This window comes from Alosa sapidissima, chromosome 14, assembly GCF_018492685.1.
Source record: "Alosa sapidissima isolate fAloSap1 chromosome 14, fAloSap1.pri, whole genome shotgun sequence".
In the NCBI taxonomy this organism is placed as follows: Eukaryota; Metazoa; Chordata; class Actinopteri; order Clupeiformes; family Clupeidae; genus Alosa; species Alosa sapidissima.
The window spans coordinates 2,986,412-2,996,114 of NC_055970.1; the positions used below are offsets into that span (position 1 = coordinate 2,986,412).

General features: G+C 51.7%; 1 protein-coding gene across 1 annotated transcript in view; it reads right to left on the minus strand.

Annotated features, from left to right (window-relative positions):
- LOC121682158 (transcription initiation factor TFIID subunit 4-like) overlaps positions 1 to 9,703 on the minus strand; it is a 115,176-nt gene that overhangs the window by 32,445 nt on the left and 73,028 nt on the right. The window contains 1 exon segment of the mRNA XM_042062203.1: positions 2,870 to 2,992. Coding sequence (XP_041918137.1) covers positions 2,870 to 2,992 — 123 coding nt within the window.

Consider the following 9,703-nt stretch of genomic DNA (forward strand, 5'->3'; position numbering starts at 1 on the left):
TCCGCGGGCCCTCCTTAATGCAGCCAGGGCGGCTGGGCTCGCTCGGCTCAGGATGTGATGTCGGTGGCGGGGGAAAAATAATCAGCGTGGGCCTCCATAATGCAGGCAGCCTGCGCTCGCGGCCAGTGAACACCCCCCCCCCCCTCCAAACCGCCCTGCCCCCACCCCACCCCCGCCATCCTCTAAGCCAGCCCCCACCCCCCCTCCACCCCTGCGGCCCCCCCCCTGCCCCCCACCCCCCGCCCCCCCGCGGCTCATTGCTGTGCAGATGAAATCTATGACAAGCCCCACAGTGAAGCTGAGAGCGGGCCGCCGTCCAGCACGCAGCTAGGGGGCCTGGGGGCATCCTGTGACCCCCTTAGAAAAGTCACATTCACTTTGCTCTGCAGAAGGGAAAAAGAGATGGCCGCCGGCAAACCACCCTGGTCCCATCCCCACATCTCCATCCCCAGCTACAGCCCCCGCCAGCCTGCCTCAACCAGAGCAGAGGACAGGAGGGAGGGGAGGGGAGGGGAGGGGAGGGGAGGGAAAGTGGGTGTATGAATGGATGGAGTGGGGAAGTGGTGGTGAAAAGAAGTTAAGACACCCCCCCACCTCTCCGCCCCCCCCAACACACACACACACACATATATATATATATATACACCCCCACCTCTCTCTTTCCACTCCTCCGCCACAATCCCTTGTTCATTCGCACCGTACGGCGCAGGGACCACACATCATTAGGTTCTTCTACTAATTACCCATGGACAGCAAGATGGCGGAAGGAGAAGAGGAGGAGAAGAAAGAGGGAACCATGAGGAATGAAGAAAAAAATAAAAAAAAGAAAATGGCCGCTGGGGGAGAAAAAAAGAGGGTGAAATAAAGAATCAAGTGCATTTTTTAAATTATGGTGTGTGACTGTTTATTTATTTATTTGGTGTTTGCTCCTTCATTGAGCATGGCGAGCTTTGTCCAGTGATAGGGGGCACTGCCATTGCAGGGGCGGTGTGTGGGTGAGGAGGAGGGAAGGGAGGGGTCGAGGCGAGGCACACACTCAAGCAGCAGAAGTAATGCTTTTATTTTGTTATTTATGCTTCCCGTGGTTCACGGACACGTTGTGTGTGACTCGCTTTTCCCCCCCTAACAGATTGCAGCTAAGCGCATGATGCGAACATACAACCCAATAAGCAGGTTATTAAAATGACCAATTTGCATTGAGAGTTCAGGGATTTTTGTCTCTTTAAACACAGTTTATCATATTCACAGGATTACTCAGACCACTCTTTCTGAATCTTAATAGTCACTGAAATTCTCGGTGCAAAAGTTTTGACGTTTCTGCTTGACTACACAAGCACTGTAGTCCTGCAATGAGTATATGAATTAATCCATAAGATTTGCTTTTCTTTTCCTGCCATTTTGCTTTTTTTCCCTCTCGGGTAAACCTGATTCCGATGGGAAACGATGTTTGCTAAAACTATAAGCCTTCGTAATTGAGACCATATTTAGTCGAGCACATGGGAAAGCGGCAACATGTATAGGCCCCCGTCAATACCGTGTGTAACTTCACGTGTTTCCAGCGAGCCGGACAGAACCGGAGAGGAACACCTCTAGCATGTTTGTTTTCTGGCATTTCCCAAAAGCCTTACACTGGCAGCCATCGCTATTAGGGAATAATAGCCAACCTGGCACCCGTTCAAATTTCAACGTAAGACCCGACTTAAAGAAAGGCTGGAAAGAGGGAGGGAAAAAGGGAGGGAGGGGGGGATTTTTCTTGCACAGTTCTGGCAACCCATGGCTTTTTTTCCCACCCCTTCTCCAAACTGGACGTAAGAGGAAATGAAAATGTGAGTGACCCTTTCGGCAGCGCAAGCGCGACCCTTAAAACGGAGGACAGAGAAACAAGCGAGAGGAAGGGAGACAAGAAGTGGCCTGGCAGCGAACTTGCTAAAGAGGGAGAGAGAGTGTGTGTGTGTGTGTGTGTGTGTGTGTGTGTGTGTGTGTGTGTGTGTGTGAGTGTGAGTGTGAGAGAGTTATTGGCTCATGACACAACTGGAGGAGATATCAGAACAACTCATTCTCATTGTCTGAAGGAGCTGGCTGGGTGCGCTTGGGAACAATGCTTCAGACACTCTGTCCATGGCCTCCTGATCCCAGTCTCCTTGACTGAGCAAGACCAGGAACAGGAACACAGTCATCAACGCCTGCTTGACGCTGCAGACACCTGCTCAGTCTTTAAGGATTAACATACAGCATGCAGTGTATACACTGCTCTTACATACCTGGTATTATGTTAAGATACTTGACTTTTCTGATATCATTTGGACCAAAAAAAAATGAGCGCCCATCACCAAAACAACCCTAGGCACTTCCCTCGTATTTAACTTCTCACTGACCTGCCACTAGTCGTACTCTCCAAACCCTGATCACTCAACAGCTCCTGATCAAATTATACACTGACCTGAAACCACCTCTCTCAGTTATCACTCCCACATCAGCAGTGCCATCAGGCTGACTGTTCTTGGATAAATCATTACACACAGGAACCTTTCTTTCTCTCTCCCTCTCTCTCCCCCTCTCCCTCTCCCTCTCCCTCTCCCTCTCCCTCTCCCTCTCCAAGTGAAGGAGCAGTGAGTGCTGGGAAAGGAACACGGGGACCTGCCCCCGGAGGGTTGAAACAGCACAGGCACACAGACTTCCTCCCCTCTCAGGACTATTCGACTTAGACGGATCAGCCAAGCTCGGGGGGGGGGGCGGCCGTGAGGAGTGACCAGGGCCAAGGGGGAACTGTGAGGACACTGAGGACTCTGGGATATCAGTATAGCCGCCTGCAGGAGGAGTGTAAAGGGTACAGAGGGCTGGTTTGGAGGGGGGGGCGGCGTTGTCTTACCTCGGGCCCTGACGATGACGCCCCCGGCGAGTCCATCTTGCGCTTCTTGCGGGGGCCGATGGCGGCCAGCGCGGTCAGGTTGGCGTCCCGCTGTCGCATCTGGGCCAGCTCCTGCTGCTGCATCTGAGGGGAGAAGATTCCGGAAAGGACAGGAAGCAGGGAGAGAGAAAGAGAGACAGACAGAGAGAGAGAGAGAGAGAGAGAGAGAGAGAGAGAGTGGGAGGGAGAGAGAGAGAAATGCCATCAGGTTAATTTCATCTGGCAACACTTTGAGAACTCCAAGTGAATTGATAACACAACAACTTAAATCACCAGAGCACAGATGGTACGAGCAAAAAGCCTTCTCATGAGCAAATCCATTCCCATCATCTCCCTCCCTGATACCTAGCCATGGCAGCAGGAGCCATTTCACAGCGAGACATCTTCAGTCACACCAGCAGCATATTCTGCTTCCTGTTTCCAGGCTGGACTGGAGAAAGCCAGGAGGCAAAGAATGATAAAACAACCCAAACGTCCCCCAACATTCCCCACAGGATCAGAGCCGTGAGACGCTCGGCTACAGCTTTTACTCGTGTATCATTTCCTAACATGCATTCCATTTGTGTTTTATTCAATCGCCAAAGCTAGCTAGTGTTATACTAGGCATCAGAGACGTGACATTGGCATCACCTGTGCCATGCCCCGTGAGACAGTGGCATCACCTGTGCCATACCCCGTGAGCCCGACCGGTTGTGCCCACACACAGGATCTCATCTGGAGCCTCACTAACGACCTGGCAGCTCAGAGAGTCCGCCATGTTGGTTCTGCAGCGGCCATTTTGCGGCTTGCCTGAGGAGAGGCCTCTCTGCTCTAAAATGGCAGTGTGCTGTCAGGCGTTGGGCTGCCGATGTGTGTGTGTGTGTGTGTGTGTGTGTGTGTGGCTGGGCTGTGCTGTGCCGCCTCGGTGGCACGGTCACATGCTCTGATGTGATTTCTCCCGTCGTGATTTGTGAGGGGAGGCGCGACGCCCCAGGTAATGTCATGGGTGGCCGCAGGGAGGGAGAGAGAGAAAGAGACGGGAGAGAGAGAGGGAGGGAGGGAGGGAGAGGGAGGGAGAGAGAGGTGAAAGAGAGGATTGGTGGAACAGCGTGACTGGGAGCTGGCCTTTCTGCCGGCCGGACGTGTGAGAGCCTCCAGGACATGGCACAGAGGGCATCAAGCCTGCCTGCGCACACACACACACACCTAAACACTAGCAAACCTCCACACACTAAACATACACACACAGACAATGTGAACCCGACACAGCAGGGAGTTTTAGGAGGGCCTGCCTCACTGTGTGTAGGGGTAGGGTAAGTGTGAGTGTGTGTGTGTGTGTAAAATTAAAAGGGAACAATCGATGCATGCCTCTCAAAATCTCAGTGTACTGTGAGCTAAAGTAGAGCTAGTGTCCAGTTATGCTATTCTGTAAGGTTGTCAGGAGGGTGCAGACGGACATTGGCGTTGGTTGTGCAGAACAGGGAGAGTGGTGCAAGCCCGTTGCCGTGGCCGTGGCGTCACACACACTGGCAGCGCCTCTGGCCCAGGCTGGCCTTTAGGGGGGATGCCACTTCCCATCACCGCAACAGGCAGACGAGCCGAAGCACCCCGCCCCGCTGACAGCTCAAGCTCAAACACACACACACACACACACACACACACAAACTCTTGCATCCAAACACAGGGATGCTCTCTATGGGCCAGACCCTCAAGAGACGCTGGGGAGCAGTCAGCCAAGGCTATGCAATTACATGTATTTATGTTTATTCCCTTTGCAGACGCTTTCATCAACAGCAGTCTACAATACAATGTTGCCTGTACTTTTCATAAGAAATGGTAGATACTCAAACCATGATCTAAGATTAAAGATGATCTAACCTTGATCAAAGATTATCAGGCCATAATCTTTGAGCTGCTATGCCTTGCTTAGTCAGTAAAGGTACAGGGACACACATGCGGGCACCAGAGTCATGCGAGAGGCACACAACAGACACGCTGGCACTCCCATGGCACAAGGGCCCCTGCCTCGGACCGAACCCCAACAGATAATCGCACCCCACTCTAATCCAGTGGCATTGTGCCACTCCAGGAGATGTGGCAGTAGGGTACCGTGGCGTGGCTGGCACCAGGATGCCAGGATGCCATCTCTGCCCATCAGCTGGCACCAGGTCTCGGGCAGCGAGCGCCCACGGGGGACAGTCTGCGTGGGCAGATTTATGGTGCTGTGATGCACGCAGACGCACTCTGCGCCATCTGCAGAGCACTGTTGTCAGCATGCAATCAATGCCACTGAAAGATGGCTGGTGATGGTTGGGAGACGCCCCGTTCTCCTGAGGCAAGACAGACTGACAGGTCTGTAACATGGGTTTAGGCACTACGCAGTACAGAGCAGCAGAGATCTGTTGAGCAGGTCTAGGCTTCGCAACTACACTGTGTGTTGAAGACTGACTGGACCTACACGACTGTGTATACCAAACATGGCCGAATTACCCCAAATAAATTATATCTGCTAAATAACTTATTGATTATCTCACAACTACCAGTAGCCTACATTTTACTGTAAAGGTTGAAAGCTAAAATATCTGCAGGGCTCAATGCTGTGACCATCAAAGGTCTCATTAAAAAACACATCACCAAAACTCACCATACGTACTGTAAGACCACCCACCATATGTTCATTTTTCCCCTACCTTTCAATAGGCATTAGAAATATAGATCTGGAGAGTTCAATCAATACAGGCGCTGGAATATGCGCTACCCCCCCAAGCTTTACTTAAATACCAGAGAAGGCTTTGGCCCTGACTGGCCTTTGAGGGGCAGGACGTCATGCTTGTAAGCTGAAATGGCTTTCCAAAGGTCACGGCCAGCAGGACATGTCCGAGTCTCGCCACAGCATCCCTAGCGCACTCATCTATATCTGCGCCTCAGATTGGAAAAGAGGGACGGGGGGGGGGTTCAAATGCACACAGAGTATTTACGGCCCCAGTGCAATTACTTTGTGACTGCAGGCGTTTGTTTCCAGGGGACACCAATGGCTCTGAGGAAGAAGCACGAGAAAGCCTCCCTGCATCTCCACGGGCTTCATAAACACCGTCACTCACGTAGTCAGACACTGTGTGTGTGTGTGTGTGTGTGTGCCTGCCCAAGGGGATGCAGCATATGCAACATTCTACCCAGAGTAAGATTATATACATGTGTGTGCGGCCATGGCATTGCGAGTGTGTGAGAACACTAGCATGCAATCACTAAAAAAAAATCACAAATGCTGGTAATGTTATAAAACAAGTTCAATAATAAGTGAACACACTGTCAGTAAAGACCATAACACAATTTCTACAGTCAACCAAATCAGCCTAATCAGGACAAATAGTGTCTGTGCAATGCTATGCTATAAATAACACAACATCCTGCTATAAATAACACAACATCCTGTTTTTTGAGAAGCAATGGAGAGCTGCAATATGAGTGGTGGGAAGTAGCCTATAATGACCAGATCAATGGCGGTTAGCATCCAGATCTGGCCCCGGTTTGGTTAGTAATACCCCCTAATGCCCCTACACAGAGACCGACAGAGGCAGAAAAACAACATCCTGACAGGCAACCTGCCCTTCTCTGTCTCTGCAGCTCTAACAAAGGCTCCTCTTGCAGATGCACACACACACACACACACCCCCATTTGCCCCTTAGGCCTGCCCCAGGCTTTGCAGACAGTAACAGACAGATGTCCTTGGTAGAGCGGAACGCATGTGTGAGCCTGACGTTGAGGAGGAGGAGGAGGAGGAGGAAGGGGGGTGTGGGAGGGGGGTGGCAGCCCAAGTGAAGGGGGGGATAAAGAAAACCGTCATGATGATCCTCAACCCTCCCGACTCCCCATCCTCAGGGACATAAAACACACACACACACACACACACACACACACACACAGAGGGGTCACATGGATGGGTGTAAGAGAGTGTGAGTTTATGCGTGTGTGCGTGCGTGCGTGCGTGTGTGTTTTCAGGTCTTCTCACGGCCATTTCCTTACAAAGCTGCCTCGCGCACACTTTGCTTCCGGGGCATCTAGGCACTTCTGCAGGAACATCTGCAAGCTGTGGGCTCCTTTTGCATCCTGTGTGTGTGTGTGTGTCTGGACTGTGCACGCACACAGGCTCACACTCCGCCTCTGGCTCCTCCACCGACAGAGGTCAGGCCAGTGGGGAGATGGGGGTGGGGGAGAGATGAGAGCACAGAAAAGGGGTGGCCTTCCAACACGAGATGGTGTGATATGGTGCTACGTGTGCCAGCACCCTCCCTTGCCAACTAATTAATACATAACAGTTAATTACATTAACTTTCATTTACTCAATTATTTAGTGACTCTCGGTTCCATGTGCTGGCTTAACAGGGACACAGAACACACACTGGGATGCAAACATGTACTCAGACACAAGCCTAGAGTCACTTAGGTGATCAGTCTATCAGATTGGTTAATGCCAGCATGTCAATCCTATACATTAAGATAGCCTATACCTGCTCCTATATCTGCTTCTCTTGATTGCACATTTATATATAAAACAGGGACCATATTGTTTGAAATGATGCCGATGCCCTTTTTCTCCAGCCCAACCAAAGGGAGAGGCGGGCCAGGTGTGCGCCCGGCAGCTTGTTGTGCCATGCTGACACTTCCGTCCTTGCCAACTTCAGCAAAACACCCTTCAAAGACGTGACCGCAGGGGAGAAAGGGGACAGAAAGAGAGAATGAGAGAGGAAAAAAATGAGAGAGAATAGAGAGAGAGAGAGAGAGAGAGAGAAAAGAGAGAGAGAGAAGAGAGAGAGAGAGAGAGAGAGAGAGAGAGAGAGAGAGAGAGAGAGAGAGAGAGAGAGAGCGAGAATAGAGAGAAGAGAGAGAGAGAGAGAGAGAGAGAGAGAGAGAGAGAGAGAGAGAGAGTGTCTGTGGAGAACCCTCAACATATGAGCCTCACAGACTGGCGAGAGACTAACTCAGATCTCTCTCTCTCCCTCTCTGGTGCTCTGAAAGGGCTTGGGCGCGCCAGACCTGTTGTCAAGGGGCCAACCACCAATTATTCAGTGCTAGAAGCTTCTCTCCAGGCACAGGTCATTAAGAGTGCATGGTCTTTCTGACCTCATGCAAGCACACACACGCGCACGCACACACACACACACACACACACACATTCATATTCATACGCATCTTATTTGCAGAAATTAAGAGGCGCTAAAAGTGTGTGTACGACACACGACCTTGCGCTACGTGCCGCATGCTAATGAGGTTGAAATAACGAGGCGGTGAAGGTGGTGGTGATGGTGGTGGTGGTGTCAGCGAGCAGGGGGCCATGACGGCGGAGCGTCTGAACGCTTGCGAGGTACGCGGGGTTAAGCAGTGCCGCGCTGGAAAGGCCCTGATAAGCACATTTAAAGGCAGACTTCACAGCGCGCCCGCTGCCACGCACCGCGTCGACACTGGAGCTGATCATTAAAAATAATGCTGATCTAAGGGGAAAGTGTTCCCCACCGCGAAGACGTTTCGTTCGCTTTTGTGTTTTTTTCCTTCTCCTCCCCTGCACATTCCTCCTTGCTTGGGCTAGCACTCTTCTCCCTCCGTCTCTCCTCTCTTCATCCCTCTCTTTTTACCATTAGTGAGATTCAGTGCTCGTCACCTGCTATTGATCACATGTAATTTGCATCCCGGCGAAGACGTGAACCCAGATCGCGCACGGCAAGAGGAGGACTGCACCGATGATTTATTCATTTCCAAATCAAAAAAAGAAGAAGAAGAAGAAGAAGAAGAAGAAGGAGGAGAAGAAGAAGGAGAGGAGGAGGAGGAAAGAGAGGAGAAAAAAACTGAAGGTAGATGAGAGGAGAAGCTTCAGAGATGGAGGGAGACTGGAGGCAGTAGTGCTGGGCTCCTCTTCCCCTCTCTCTTCCCCTCTCTCTGTGCCTGAAGCCCCCGGGCTCTTGGTGTGCAAGTCCTTCTAATTAACAAGGTGAATCATGCCGCCTCTCTCTAATTAGGCAACATGACAATCTAATGGAAACATGCGGGCAGAGCTGGCACACTTAGAATCACCTCACAAAGGCGCCCTGCACCCCCCCCCTCCATCTGCCCCCTCCTCCCCTCCCTCCTCGTGCCGCCTGCACCCTCCCTCCCACCAGCCTCTGAGCTGCTGATCTGGCCTAAGAGCTCAGAGGTGCAGAGGAGATCTGGGCACGCTTACTTTCACACACACACACACACACACATATATATACACAAAAGGTGGAATGGAAGGCACACAGGGTCAGAGGTGGGCTGAGTGTGTGGGTGTGTGGGTTTGTGTGTGTGCGTGCATGCGTGTGTGTTCCGAGTTAAGAGTTGCAATTCTTTGCTTTCCCTCCTCGTTTGGTAACTGTGTAACTCAAACCCGTCCTCCCATCTCCTCTCCTCTCCTCTCCTCTGCGTTCCTCGCTCCCTCTCTCCTCTCCTTCGTCCCAGGCAGGGAAGGCAGGCAGGGAAGGCAGGCTGGCAGCTCGCCACGAGCGTAGCTCCTTGTACCCAATTCCCTTGGTGCCAGAGTCCCAGGGAGTGCGAGCACAAAGAGAAGTGTTCTCCTTACGGGGCTCCGACGCCGGCCCTCCACCACCGAGCCAACGCTGCTATCTCGCTCGCAGGCAAATCTCCCTTTTTTGTTGTTCTCTTCTCCTCTCTCATTATGGCACTTTGTAATATAGGAAAACACACAGGAACACCAAGGTATTTTTAAAAGCTGGGGCTGTTTTGTTCCTTGTGATATGACTTGAGGAAAACAAACGAGAGAAAGAAGAAGTGAAGGCGAGAGC